The sequence below is a fragment of the Centroberyx gerrardi genome, chromosome 9, assembly GCF_048128805.1.
Source record: "Centroberyx gerrardi isolate f3 chromosome 9, fCenGer3.hap1.cur.20231027, whole genome shotgun sequence".
NCBI lineage: Eukaryota > Metazoa > Chordata > Actinopteri > Beryciformes > Berycidae > Centroberyx > Centroberyx gerrardi.
The window spans coordinates 14,825,503-14,840,539 of record NC_136005.1 but is presented as its reverse complement, the minus strand read 5'-3'; the positions used below and the strand labels follow the sequence as shown (position 1 = coordinate 14,840,539).

The 15,037-nt window shown below is 43.0% G+C and overlaps 1 protein-coding gene across 3 annotated transcripts; it reads right to left on the bottom strand.

The window, feature by feature from the left end:
* Positions 1-32: 32 nt before the first annotated feature.
* Positions 33-14,906, bottom strand: LOC139908896 (semaphorin-4E). 3 transcript variants are annotated; one of them, XM_071895757.2, is made up of 15 exons: positions 14,776-14,895; positions 13,058-13,127; positions 8,913-9,476; positions 8,351-8,493; positions 7,413-7,475; positions 6,929-7,027; positions 6,296-6,395; positions 5,852-5,962; positions 5,433-5,584; positions 4,949-5,121; positions 4,384-4,540; positions 4,022-4,244; positions 3,543-3,658; positions 3,001-3,220; positions 33-2,849 (listed from the first exon to the last, which is right to left on the bottom strand). In XM_071895757.2, exons 3-15 carry the CDS (start codon positions 9,019-9,021, stop codon positions 2,086-2,088), a joined length of 2,430 nt encoding a protein of 809 aa, XP_071751858.2. In that variant the 5' UTR covers positions 9,022-9,476; positions 13,058-13,127; positions 14,776-14,895; the 3' UTR covers positions 33-2,085. The 3 variants fall into 3 exon arrangements, with proteins under 3 accessions (XP_071751858.2, XP_071751857.2, XP_071751859.2); XM_071895756.2 differs by lacking the exon at positions 13,058-13,127 and having other exon boundaries at positions 14,776-14,906; XM_071895758.2 differs by lacking the exons at positions 13,058-13,127; positions 14,776-14,895 and adding an exon at positions 10,423-10,516.
* Between the last annotated feature and the right edge of the window lie 131 nt (positions 14,907-15,037).

Sequence of the window (15,037 nt, the reverse complement as noted above, 5' to 3'; positions counted from 1 at the left end):
ATTCAGAAAGAAAAGCCACAAACATAACAGTATAAAATTCAATGATATATTTGACAAGATTTATAAACCCAAAGAGGCAACATTTTTCAGACAGTCCATATTACTATCCAGTCAAGTTACAGTGTCAGCGAAGCCCATTTCACAGTAGCACGGCAGAATTTTTAAGGGTTAGATTTGCATAAATTTCCATACTATTATATACGAACATTAAGCTCAACTTCAATATGATTGTACCCAGGTCAGGAAACTTTTTTTGTCCACAGTGTTCATACACATTGACAGGTGGCTTCTGAAACTCACCAGCCACTTTCACTGTTTAACTAGCCGACTGCCTTTTTAGAAACAAAGAACCTGGAAACAGAGGTTGGCTGGTGTTAATTTCCCGCTGTAAATAGGCTTATCCTGAACATGAAAGTTAACTTTTCAAAGTACAGTATGCTGGAACGCAATTACAAATAGCATATTCTTTGCAATTATTCTACTTGCAATGTTTTATTAGCTTACCTGACAAGACCAATACATAACCCAACTTTAGTTCTTGACAACTCTACACTTATAACTTAATACTGCACTGTTGGAAAAATTGAGGGAAAACCCACTTTAACCCCACCATATCTGCTCAGTTTACATGAAATATAAGGCGGCACTGAGTGCTGTTGGTAATGACAGAGTTTGTGAAAAACACAGAGGAGATTCAGGCCACATTCCTGTAATTTAGTTTAGTCTCAGAGCTGCAGAGTTTTTCAACAAAAACAAACAGGTCTGAGGTAAATGCACAGTTAGGGTGTTTTTGTTGTTGCATCACCCACACAGACCAGAGGAGTATCTGCTCCAAAAAGCATGGTAATGAGCATGCCCAGTAGCCCTCTGACATTACTAAAAAATGACTTTCCTGGCTGTTCTAGAGAGAAGCTAATCATTACTGAACACTAGAAACTCCTCAAGCTCCCAATAATGCTTTTCATCTCGAAGGAGAATAACACTCGCTTCACTTATTATTCTTGTGGACTTGGGCGTTCCAATCGGTATTTTGGAAAGTATTTCCTAAAGCTAGAAACCACAGAGCCAAGACTCTTATCCGTGATGTCTCTCTCATGCACAGAGTTGATTCATCAACAGACTTGTACTCCCAGACTTCTACACCCAGATGAATTTTTGCCTATTTCACAGTAGTGCTATATGTCTGAAATCTGAAGTGTAGCTGTACACCTGGAAGATCATCCTGGTTACACTGTCACAGTCACCTTAGCAGTCTTTTCCAGTCCATTCTCTATGGTAATGTATATCAGTGACATAACACATAAGAGTGGAAGGATCTCTTCTCTCTTATTTCTTGTTATGGGAGACAGAGGTCAATTTTCACTAACAGAGATAAATCTCTTGGGACTAGAAATGGCATTTAAATGGTGAAATTCAAAAGTTTTTCAGAGCACCTTGGTAATCCGTTTTTTTAACAGACGCCAGGAAAAAAGACTAGCAAGGGCTATTGATCATTAACACAGTCAAAGACTGAACAATGTGCAATCCATGACTGATGAATGTTGCCTTACAATAAACCGTCCATAAAATGAAATGTCCCTGGAAATTAGAGGTCAAAGTGTCACTTGTTCATTGCTGCTGAGCCTATTTACAAAACTTTGATCACAAGTACTTGATTGCTGAAATAAAAACCTCACATTAAGTCAAATAAATAGTAATTGAAAAATGTCATGGCTGTACAGAATATATTACACAAATTAAAGTATATTCATAACACAAGTACTATACAAAAAAACATGTATATAAAAAAACAGACTTTTCCACAATTTCCTGGAGTGACTATCCAACCAGAAATCTTCTAAAAAAAAGTCTTTAAAGTACATCAGCTGCCTGATTAGAGAGTGAGGAAATGATATAGAAAGTGGTGGACCCTAGTCTAGGAAATTGTCAGTGTTATACTATACAGGGTAAGGACAAGCATGACACCATTCAAGGAGTTTATGAGGCGAGAACCAGGCTCATCCAGTTTTCGAGGCACTGCTCCCTATAGGAAGAAAATTTGTGCATCGTCGTAGGCCTCGGTTTAAATTACGTGTCTCAGCAGAGTCAAATCTCTGACTCATCATTTATGTATCCCAGACCATCCAGACTTGAAATGTTGGCCATGGGTGTGAAGTGGTGCTCCCCGTTCCCTTTGAAGTCCACAGCAGAGTGATTATTGTTGGCACTGCAAGGTCTCCCGGACTCAGGCCCCAGGAGCTTAATCTCTGAAGTTCTGTTCTGAATGTGCACGTATTCAGCCGAGTGCCTTTTCCCCTCGCTTTCGCTGGAGCTCTGCGGAATCTTAAAGCATACAAAACGTCCTCTGCTCAAGTTCCACAGCACAACAGCGGTCAGGGAGAGAGACAGCAGCGACAGCAGCACCACCGCCACCTTTAAACCCACAATGCTGCTGGCCTCGCTTTGATTCTCCGGAGGCAGAGGGTCCTCGCCCCCCGGGTCTGGGATCAGCCCCGGTGCAGCCGTATGCTGACTGTGAATAGAGTCTGAGGAATTTGTCACCTCATTGCCAACGGTCGGCACGTCCCCCGCTCCCGGCTCAGTGTGGGGCTGTAAACGATAAACCGCCAAGGTCCGGTTGTATATTCTGCTGCTGACCTGCTCTAGTGAGTCGCAGGTATACAGGCCTGCGTCTGACTCCGAGGCGTTCAGAATGAGGAGGCCGCCGCTGTAGATGTAGTATTTGTTGTTGGAGTGAAGTGTTTGGTCAGAGAAACGCCAGTGGACCTGCGCCAAGTTGGAGTCCGGCTGGCAAGGCAGCTGAATGTTGTTCTCCGGAACTAGGGTAAAGTCTACAGCTGCTACTGGGTCTGAAACACACACACACACACACACACACAAAGGTTGGTCTCAACGAGTACTGATAGATAAGAGGGTTGGAAGGCTGTTTTGGATAAGAACTCTACCCAGGTAAAACAAATAAATGATTCATTTACATGCGAATGCTGTAAATGAATTTACCTGGTTGAGGACATTGTGAGACATCGCCCTCCTTTAGACTCTGGATTGCATTTTCTGAGGAGGAGGCTAAGCTGTGGACTGAGGAGCACCGGTCAGCGGAGAAGTCCCAGGCACAGTAAGGGTCCCGGGACAGGATACAGTCCGCACAAGTGGCATAGCGGCTACAGTTGCTGACCGGCATCTGGACAGCACCGAACTCTGAACCTGCATACAGTTGGCCCTATATCCGCACACACACACACACACACACAAGGAAATACACCAAATGAGTCTCACCTGTATTAACAATGAACCCTCTTTACTGCCTGTTAATGACAATTAAGTGACAATATATTCAAATTGAGACATAAACTGAGACTGAAGCTTATTATAAAATATTTGCCAAGTATAACACTGGCAAGTGTTTATGCTTTAACTTGTCTTTGATCTAGGGAAATCATTATGGTGATGTATACAGTATGAACGGCAGTCATAAGCATATCTGACCTGAATAAAGATGGGTTAACAAACCATTATGTCATACTGCACCTATCAATAATTACCTTGCTGGATGAGAGGCGCAGGGTGCTGACAGGCTGAGAGTTATCATACAGCTGAATCTCCTCAATGATGAACATTTCTCCAGCGTAGTTGACGGCCTTCTGAACATAACCGTTTTCTATCAAGGGGCAACAAAAAGTACAGTTTCGATCTAATAATCATATAATAAACGCATTACACAAACACATGATCACAGCCTTGATATATACCCCCTCATTAACCATTATGAACACTGTAGTTCATATGTGTGCAAATGAAAAGGTACTAATTAAATGAAGCTAGTGGTGGCTATTAAAAGCTTAGGTATAAGTTTATTTAACCAGAACACACACACAGCAAACTAAGCTAAGGAAGAAGCTCATTTTATTTTATCTCCACCACCAGTTCTGTTAGGCGTCTCCTTTCCCTGTTTACTCATTATTTTCACCAGGCCTTCTTGGTAAAACTGCACCTATTTTGCATCAGATATCACAATATTTACCAGTGCCGATGAACATGACAGGATATCTCTCTCCGTCCAGCGCCAACACACTGTCCACTACGATGCGAGTCAACACGGCCCCCTTCTTGACCAGCAGCGGCCCGCCTGTCAGAGGCCGGACAGCCTCGTCCATGAGGGGGCGGTCTCTGATGAACTGGAGCGTTTTGTCAGGAAGGTCCAGAGAGCGACTCATCCCCATTGAACGTGTCGCATCGTTGATACACTGAAATACAAGACCACAATTTTGAACTGTGAGTTTTTCAAGGGTAATGTGTTTGTATTTACCATAGGTATGTGGATAACCAATATGAATTCTGTCTGTAGTGCTGCAGAAACCACAGTAAAGTATTTTTTAGACTCACAGTTCCTGGTCTGGGGACGGGCAGTTCTCCAGTGTACATCACCCACTTGACATGAGATGTCTCCACGGCAACAGGTGTCTTAAACTTCCCCTCATTGAAAATCTCTCTAATGGCAGACACACTGAACGCACACACTGCAGACATGTCAGATGAGCCCCTGGTAACATCAAATCAATCAGTCATACACTCAGACAAATTATTTCATTTTGTTTGTATTATTAGAGCATACATTTTTAAGTCTTGAATTGATCAATCATTCTTATCAATCAAATAAGAATATTGCCTGTAAAATACTACCTTATATTGCGATCATCACAACGAAATAGACAAATGGACATTATTTCAAACTTTTTGTACAGAATCAATCGTTTTTTGAGCAATATTTGTATCTTTTTCATCTCAATATGGGGGCATAAATGTTCCTTGTAACTGAATAGCTATTAAGTTTGTATGTAGATGCATTTGCTGTCATGTAAAATTGACAGCTCAGTTTACTTCCTATGCCACCCTGCGTCAACAATCCCCCTGAACCATAAAAGCACAGGATTCGACTGTAAGTACGTACGACTGCGGAGTGAAGACAGCGTAGAAGACGCTCTTCCTCCAGTCCTGGTGCTTCAGCAGGAAGACGTCCTGGACAATGGCGGGCAGGCTGGGTTCAGGGAAGGAACAATCCAGACGAGCTTTCAGGAACGACGTCCATTTCCTCTGCAGCGTCCGCTGGCCGCCCATATCCCCCTAAACACAGAGACAGACTGCTCAGTCATATGCATTTCAGCTGCTGCCCATGTTCCCTAAACCACAACAACCAAACCTGTATCAGACAGGGATAGTGAGGCCAAACACAAATTTCCACATTCTTAGACAATAATCACTTTGTCTGGCCAAGATATTCAACCTTGAAAACAACAGAAAAACTCAATTAATTTACAAAATGTTTCAATGTCTCTGGAGATACTAAAAGTATTTAGTAGCACAGAATGTGGCTACTAGATAGTAGCTAGATACTAGCTACTTCTATTCTTATTCTTTTTATCTATTACAAATACCTTGCAGACACGGGCCACTCGTGACACCACCAGTTTGCTGTAGAAGTTATACTCCATGGCATTCTCACTGAAGAACAAATACACCTTGTCGTCATCACCATCAGGACTATCGACACTCTCTCCCACAAAGTCCATGTAGACAAAGTTTGGCTCTGAAATCACACAACATGAAATAAACACATGGGACAAGTGCAGACAATTCAAAATGCTCCCTTTTATCTACATTAGCAGCATTTGTATAATTCCCCCATGCATCTACAGGTATCTACTGTATCCTGCATTAGTACGGCTGCTGCCACTGCAGTCTATTCCCTCTCAGATGTTGTAAAGTAGAACTAACTAGGCATATTACAGCACAAAACCCAAGTTAAATGGCCAGTTCCCACTGCACTGCCTCCATTTGAAGCAGGAGCTCTCACCATTGAGCCAAGAGCTCTTAAACTCGCTGCGGAGAGCCAAGGCTGAGCTGCGGAGAACCACAGGCTCAGAGCCCAAGAAGTTGATGGATGTAGCAGAATACAGGTCATTTCCTGTTGGATGGGAACAAAGGATAAGGTAAAATTACTGGAACTCCATTATTCAGATTATGTTGGAACAATATCCCATTAATAATACCAATGGAGTGAAGCAATTGACTCTACTTGTGATTTATTAGTAGATACGTTGAGTAAGTAAGTAGCAAGAGCAAATAGTGTATCTTGGTGACGTTTCTAAAGCATTTGGTGCTCAGGTCTTGTGGCTGTTCAAATCTGCACACAGTTATCATGCACTAATCTTTTCTGTTGGTGCACTTTGCACATTAAACAGTATTCTGTGCATGGTTTCCTTGTTCCTTTGGCAGCGAGCTGGGATCAGGCACTCACCAACCATGAGGGAGGAGTATCTCTGGAAGGGATCAAAGGGACACTTCCCCTTTCCCTCCTCCTGCTTTCCCTCCAGACTCAGCTGTCCATCAGAAAACGTCTGAACAAGAAAGAAACGGAACAAGAAAGAAAGAAAGAAAGAAAGAAAATAAATAAATAATGAAAGAAAAAGAAAGAAACAAGAGAAAGGAAGAAAGAGTTGTTGAGGGAGAGAGATCAAAGAACGAGCCTATTAGGATTCAGGACTGGAACAAACCAACATAACATTAGTTTAACTAGATCATTCAAGCCAATGGCGTGTCATTTACCAAAGTAAATGTAAAAGGGCAAATGTCTAGATTACACCGCAGAAGACAGCTTGCCTGTCAAGATGTTGGTTTTGGACAATAACATTTGTAGCATCGGAGCTGTGAATGTGCAGCAAATGTTAGCACATGATGTGAACAACACCTCAGACACAGGACACTAACAGAGGGACTGAGGGCAGGTGCCACGGAATATGCCTCAATACTATTTCATAGTAAATATTCAGAGAGAGACAATTGGCAGCTGACAAACACCAACATCCCAGCCATTCCTGCCTCTAGAAATAGCATTCAAAGTCCTCCCTACTAGCCTGTATGCTATACTTACCATATAATCACAGGTAGGGCTGAAAGCATTTGTGCCACACACATACATTCTAGTGTCGTTCACCGTGTGCAGGGTCCGAATGTAGTTACGGCATTCCACCTGCAACAAGATACAGCCGAGAGAGTGCCAAGGTCAGAGCTTTGTTAGTTCAGCCGCAAAAATACAAACATAGAGATAGATACTCTGCACTAGCTGCATGGAGTCGAGTTGTTGACCACAGGTCAAGGCTGTGTATATGCTTTTTCTTCTCATGCCTGTATTTGGACATTCGGTAAGAAGCCGTGAGCAAGGCACTTCAAAGAGAACTCTGTGTAAAGACTTAAACAGGAAAAAGCACTCGTATATAAATGATTTACAAATGTACAGAGATAAACTGCTTTCAGTCAACAGTCATCCACTTGTTCTGTATCCTCGCACCACAAGTAGAGGTTGACGCACGGTGGAGTGTGTGTGTGTGTGTGAACGTTGTTATTATTTCACAAACCTCAGCATGTTTTCCCTTGTATGTGCACTCTCTCTGTTTCTCCTCGGTAACTCGCCAGTAGGCCTGCATCAACAGAGGAGAAGTGTCTTGTCAAAGCATGCCGAACTAGTGTCTCACCCCACTGGAGGACAGTCTAGCTGTAGCCTGTTTACCCTCACCCAACTCGCTGTTTGCCTAACATGTATACTTAACGCCAAGACTTGTCAGACCACTATAGAAGGGAGCGCACCCTAGCTACGACACTAGTTTGTTTTCAGTTAGGACCGTTACCTGTGGGACAACATTTACTAATGAATCAACAGACAACTGAGTAGAGTCCAACAGAGCCACTATTCATCCAAATGCTTCATGCAAATGTGTACTGGCCAACTATTCTCTAGTCTTATCAAAGCTGTTGTAAAAGGCTGGGTGGTGTAAACACATATTCACCATTTTTACAAAAACTCAAACAAAATAAATGATTGCTGGCATGAAATTAAAGCACGTTATGGGTTACTATGAAAGTTACCAGTCATCTCAAGACCTTTGCTTACAAACTAGCTATACATTTAAAATCATATGTGGTTGTTGAAATATTGACTGATGAATTTCAGCTACCAACTGATACTTAAGCAGCTGGATACTTAAGCAATAAGCCAACATTTTAGAACAGCTATGAGACATTGTTAGGCATGACATGAACGGCCTTGAGTGGCTTATTCCCTTTATGAAATGGCTATAACTCACCACTGTAATAAAAAAAAGAACATGGTCAATAAATCATTTAATTTTAATCTATAATAATTAATAATGATAGTTAATAGTTCTTTTGCCAATCAACACAGTTCTAGCAGCAGTGTGTGTGTTTGCTTTTCAGTTAGCACATTAATATTTAACAGTATAACAGGTGTGTGTGCTTATCAGGTATTTTACAATAGCAAACATGACACTGTTCTTACTGCGGCCTTCCTGACAGAGATGTTGTTGATGTCCAGGGCGTAGATGGCCTCTCTGGCCCCCAGCAGCAGCACACCCAGGTCCTCTCGCATTAGCATGGTGGAGTAGTTCCAGATCCCCTCCTCTCTGAACACCTTCAGCTCGTCTAAACAGGAGACGCATCACATCTGCATTAGTACGCCGTGTTTCTTTTACATTGATTTAGCTGCAGTGGCTCCCAACCGCTGGAAAATTGCTCCCACAGCCAGAAAAATGCAGATGCAATGAAATTTCATCATCTGGCCTTATTTCTCAGCCTGCCCCAAAAAAGCAAGAGCAATTACAAATGGAATATTTGTCTATATATTATGGTATAAATATCCAAAAAAGAACCATTCTTAAACTGCAACACCTGCTTGTACTGATCCTGGCATGGGCCCAGGAAGGAACCAAAATTACCCCCACCCCCCACATCCACAAAAAAAAAAAAACCACTACAGGAAAAACTGGTACAGTGCAGGAAGTATGTGTCATGATGTATACGCCCGCAAACAGTGAGGAAACAGTGAGAGTCAGGCGACTTACTCTGGTAGGAGACGGTCTTTCGTGGAACACAGTAGTGAGCGTTGAGTGCGCTGAATGAAAAAGGGAGGAACAATCCACAGAAAATGCTCAGGGCGCAGAGAAGAGACATGGCTTAGAGTCCAGATGTGTCTAAGTGTGGAAGAGCTGCACAGTCCAGCTCCGCCAACACAGCACCCGATCAGAGACAGAACATGGTCCGAGGCCCCTGCTTGACGATTCAGTCCAGAAGTTTTGTCCGTTGTCCTTTTTCACCCTGTGGTGATGCTGCTGTCCTGGACATGCAGCGCTCTGGCACGGGGCATCGTTGTTTACAAAGAACAGTTCATGAGATTAGGGTGGATGTTCAGCTAGGCCGGTACAGCGCAGCTCAGCTTGGTTCAGTTCAGGTCAGTTCAGTTTGGTTGAGCGATGTGAAATGTGGTGTCTGATGGCTATGTTGGTGTTAGCCTCCAGTGCAGTGCTAATGAGCCGCTGGTGTCCTCTCTGGACGGAGGTGCAGAAGCCATGCTGCCACAGCTAGTGGCGAGGGATGATGGGGGAGAGCTTCTTCATGCTGGTCCACTTCTAGGAAGGATATGAAAATATGTATGAAACACAAGTGAGAACAAGAATAAAGAGATCTTAGATGATCTGTCAGACCTTTTGCCAAGGCAATATGACTCTGCCCCTTGAACTCCTTATTATTGGTTGCTTGTAATCTTGGTAAACTAAAAATTTAAGCTTGTTCTACTGTTGCGCTCACTGTAAGCAGCTCAAGACAACTAAATACCTAAAATGTAAAGATGTAGCGAGAATGACAGAGAGAAGAAAACAAAGGCTCTGAGAAACTGAGGATGGGATTGCAGCATAGAGGAGTGAGCCTTGCTTGCCTGCTGATGCTTTTTGCTTGTAAAAAACACATGCAAACTAGGGGACAAATATAACCTCATATTGTTAACGTCAACAGAGACATCTAGCAACAAAGACACGTACTAAAGTCACAACTGTAAACTTGACAGAGGAAACTAATGTTAAAGTTCAGGAAAGAGTGCCATGCTGCCCGCCACCCCCACTCTCTCTCTTCCTCCTCAACTCTCTCTCTTCCTCCTCAACTCTCTCTCTTCCTGTCCTCCTCCCCGATAAGACCCTGCTTCCTCTGGGCTCAGCGGGGTGCGAGCAGCAGAGGGGATCTGCTCAGGTTTGGGCATGCAGACAGATCAGGATGATAATACACTTCTTCAGCGCTCGAACCCTCCCCTGGGACTCACGCTGAATCAAGACTTTGCAGTTATTCGGCGAGTTTCTTTCTGTTTTGACTGCACAAGCGCCGCAGCTTCATTCAAAATGCATTAAGTGCTACTCTCTCCTGGAATAACACAGACAGTGTGCCTAAGAGCAGACTCACAAAGCAAAAGCTACACTCTTATCTTCTTAGGATATTCACAGCTGAGCTCCAAAGCGCCGCCACCACCACACAGCTAGCACAACAAAACACAGCATAATACATGGAGATGCACTCTTTGAAACACACCACAGAGTCCTCACATGTCGGTATAGAGTCCAAATGACAGCATCCCAAATCTCCCGAGAGACAGCTGGGTGCTAACTCCCCCGTTGCTGCTCCAATTGCCTCTAAACAACCTCAGGTTTGAAAGTGCGTTTTGCAACTAACTGCCATGCTCCCACCTTGTTACTTGACACAGTGGGACGAGCTGCTGCATGTATGGGATTGCTCATTTGTTGGCAGAGCAGGGATACCTTGCATGCTTTACCCCTCAGGCTTTGGGGTGGGGGTGGGGGAGGGGGTAGGTTGAGCACTACAGCTGGTTGGAATGACTGCAGCCTGTTATTCACAGTGTTTGACAGATATTTCCAAACAGTGCAGACAGGCAGGTATGGCTACAATAATAGAACAGGACGCTGCAGTTGTCCCTCTTTTCTCTCCCTTTGTTTTTCTAGGGTCGCACTCACACACTGACATGTGCACATGGGGTTGGGGTGGGAGTGGGGGGTGGGGGTGGGGGTGTGTGTGTGCATAGCTGAAGTTTTTACCCGGCGTACAGCCTGCAGTAGGAGTTGCTAGTCTTGTTGGAGCTGCTTTTCTTATGGATATTGGAACCCTTATGTTTGGTCTGTCAAGTTAATTGCATTTAATGAAACTACAAATAAAAGAGGTTTTCTTATTTACATTTGACTGCACAAAGGACTCAAAATCCTACAGTATGAGTAAGATAATGAAATAGTGCAGCAATCTCTACTCTATTCAAATAAGAGCAAAGTTTCTCACTTCTTCTCAATTCTAGGATCTCAATCTCTCTCTCCCTCTCCCTCTCTCTGTTTTCTCTTTCTTCCAGCTGGAATCACTGCTTTCTTTGAAATCTTAGTTTCCATAATATAATAAACCAGCATCACCTTAGGTGTGCTTTCCACTGAGGCAGAAAGTATGTAACAGGCACAATGGTGTGAAATCCAATGGTGCGTTTCTTTTATAGGGGACCAATGCTTTTTCCAGTACAGCCAGCAAAACCTGCTTAAGGATCAGGTCATTAAACACGCAACTGAGCAAGTTATACAGTTCTGTACAGCTTTACATTGTTCTTTTGTAGAATTATATCAACCACACATCATTAAAGAAATTAATTATTTATGAATGATTTATGAAAATAAAAACAAACATTAATGTAAAGGTCTGCATACCATGAAAAACACTATTAAATACTTTGCTTTTGGCCTACACTTGTTTCTCTTCAAAGTCAACTTGAAGTTTGAAGCACCGGCTGCATTTAAATATAACCATGACAATATCACACATACAGTGTCAGCAAAGAGGAAAAGCTTCCATAAAACCAAAACAGAAACAACACTACACTTCATAACTTAATAAGAAGTTTCTACAGATCTCCACACAGTTGTAGATACAGTTGAGTTCTCATGCACATATCTAATCAGGATAGTCTAAGCAAAAATCCTTAAAAGGTTAGTACTGAGGGGGCTCGGCTTTTGTTTACAGCTAAGCAGCACAATGAGGACTAAAACAGTGTGTCCAAAGGCTGCTCATGCTCTGGCATCATACACTGAAGAAGCTCTGTGGCGATATCTGTAGACACCTAAACCTCTTGAAGCATGAAGATATTTATAGACCGCACTGGTGCCTCGACAATATCTAGCAGCACTGGCTACTCACAACAACTTAGTGTACCGTACAAAGCAAAAAAAAAAAATCTGAAAAAAAACCTGCACAGACAAGCACGGCTTTGTCATCAGCATGAGTCACAGCAGATCCAAATCCAAAAAGTGTGTGAACAGCCACACAGCTGGAGTGGGTGGTATGGCTCTGGGCTACGATGTAGGCTACCTCTTCATCTGAACCCAGTCCAAAATGTGTGACTGCACCGCTCTGTGCAGCGGAACGGGCGAGGCCTCCTGCTTCTGTAACTGATTAACCAGAGTGGCAGACTGAGAGGAGTTAATGAGCTGACTAACTGGGCAGCTAGTTGGATGACTGATTGAGTGCCTGGCTGGTGGGCTGAATGGTATCTGCCTGTTTTCCTGCCTGTCTGTCTGTGGGACGTAAGCTGAGCAGCACTCTGGCCGGCCGGCCGGCCGCTGAGCGGGGCGGCCGGCTGTGACACAGTGTTCCATCACAGGGGCCTGAACAGGAAACCGGTTGTGGGAGGGTGTTCACCTTTGACACTCCTTGTGTCACAGACACTGTTGTGAAACAGTCGCTGGAAAACACACCCCAGTTCAGCACCAGGTTATGTTTTTGCTAGCTCAGATGGCTAAAACAAATCATTCTTTTATCATAATGACAGTGGCCTGCCAGCTTTTGTTTTGATGTGCAAGAGAGTTGTAATTAGCTGAAAACAATACTTCAAAACATGCTGTGTGTATGGTTTTCAAGCCAGCTAAGGCAGGTATCATTACAGCTAATCTAATTACCTACTGGGAGTATGACCGATTAATGCAAATAAAGATAAGACATTTTACAAATGAGAATACATACACCCTGCTCTGACAAATTAAGTGTCATCGATGAGACATGTCTGGTTACGTGACACACACACGCACACACACACACACACATACACATACACATACACACACATATGGGCAAGTCCCAGCAGGAGCTGGGACTTGCCCATTTCAAGGGAAAATATGAACACCTTAAAATCAGCCTGCTCTGCCTGGCTCCTCCTGATTGTGACAAGTTCGCTGACAGATGGGAACACCAAGCTGGAAACAGAGCGTGTTCAGAAAACAAAACAGTGACTTTGATTAAATTTGATTTTGATTAAAACAGAAAACCATTTCAACTAAAGCTGAATACAAGTGGGCATATTAATGATCCTGAAACTGACTGAAGCCATTTCATTCAACTTTGCAAAGTTGATACCAAGACCACCAGTGTATAATACAAAACACTTTCATCCAGTAATTGGCTGCTGGATGCTTTTCTCCACACCAGAGCAATAGGTCTCTTGCCTCATCTGGATATACCAAATCTTATATAGTTGCCTGCATGTGAATACAGAAGCTTAAAAGTACCATACAGCCTATATATACCATACATAGCCATAAAAGCTCTGAATGAATAAAACTACTCAGTTGGTGTCATGTATTTTCTACACAAAGCTTTTCTGCTCTGACCATTCACCATTTTGTTTCCTGCTCTGATTCTGCAGACTCTTAATTTATCAAGCCTCTCAAAGTTAACCACTGATCAATTTTAAAGCTGACTTGATCATGACCTCAGACACAAAACTGATTTATGATTGGTGCTCTTGCAACATCGAGCAAACCCCTCATTCGAAGGGAAGAGAAGGTCCATGTTCATTTACGTAACATAAAGGAAATGTGCATCAACACCAGCTCAGACCACAGAATGCAAGTGTCTTATTTGTGGCCTTGCACTGTGCAGCATGCCTTGACACTGTGTGACCCCACTGAGCAAGAGCAGCATAGCTAAAATTGGGCAATCCCCTGGGCAAGTGCAGTGACAGCGCTGAGCCTCCACTCCCTAAGAGTCACACATCATGTGCTCATGTACCTCAAAACTGTACGCCATTACATGTTGCAATGCTTAGTCAGAGAAAGTCCCATTAAATACAATCATCTCCAAAATACACACAAAATGAAAAAACAAGCCAATTCTACATTTTCAATTGTTTTCTTTTTGTGGACTATTTATGTTGCAAGAGATTTTTTAGCAATGTTTGGTTAAAGAAAATTCCATTAAATTCAGACAAAATGAAAAACTAAGCCAATTCTATATTTTTATAGGTGGTTGTTTACTTTTGTGGTCAATTTATCTAATAAGAGATTTTTAAACATTTAGTTTCACAGGCATGTATGAAGTCTCCCGTTCAACATAAAAGTTCATTGGTTTTCAAAGGAGGAAACCTGTCTGTATAACCTGCCCTTTTTAAATTCAGTTTAGCTCATACGGTCCAACTGTGTTATTCTAAATATTAGGCGACATATTTACAACTTAAGAGCTCTCCTGAAACTATTTTTTTGCAAGTACACACTGCTCAAGCCTGAGCATTATTGGAGATAAGCGAGATCTCCTCCAGTGTTATTAACACCATCTCCAGTGGTTAGAGGTTATAGGCTACTGCTGAATATGCAATATGCAGACTCAACGCATATACAGCAGCGCTCAGCCAGTCTCTCAGCTGCTATTATTAGATTAGGATCTCCTATAATCTTAGATAAGACTGAGAATTTACAGTTGGCTGTCTGTGCGCCTATCAGCCCCACAGGTTGCCAATCCAATTCCCCACAGCCTGAGCTCCGTGGTAAAGCCTGTGGGACAAGCGCTCATCCCGCACAAACAACACAAGCCACAACACCTCCTGTCGAGATCAAACTTGTTACTTACCGAGAGTTGGAACGTCAGCGTCTACATTAGAAATCGATAAAAAAAATTATAGACATATATATATACTTTCCCCCCCCCGTCTCGGGTCCGGCTTGGTGTTTACTGCTCCACCTGTAACGTCCACAGATCTAATTCCTGCAGGGAGCTATAATCTGCTCCACAGCAGTAGGCAGTACCTGGCTGGGAGAGCCGATCATGTGACGTTTGATTGGACAATTCTTCAAAAGCCCTCCTTTCCGTTATCAGGCAGCTGGAACTACAA

Coding starts and splice junctions, on each gene's coding strand:
- LOC139908896 (XM_071895756.2), bottom strand. CDS start 9,021: ATGTCTCTTCTCTGCGCCCTGAGCATTTTCTGTGGATTGTTCCTCCCT. Junction 5,963..6,295: donor ATACTCCTCCCTCATGGTTG/GTGAGTGCCTGA, acceptor CCCATCCAACAG/GAAATGACCTGTATTCTGCT. Junction 4,245..4,383: donor CCGTCCCCAGACCAGGAACT/GTGAGTCTAAAA, acceptor CTTGTATTTCAG/TGTATCAACGATGCGACACG.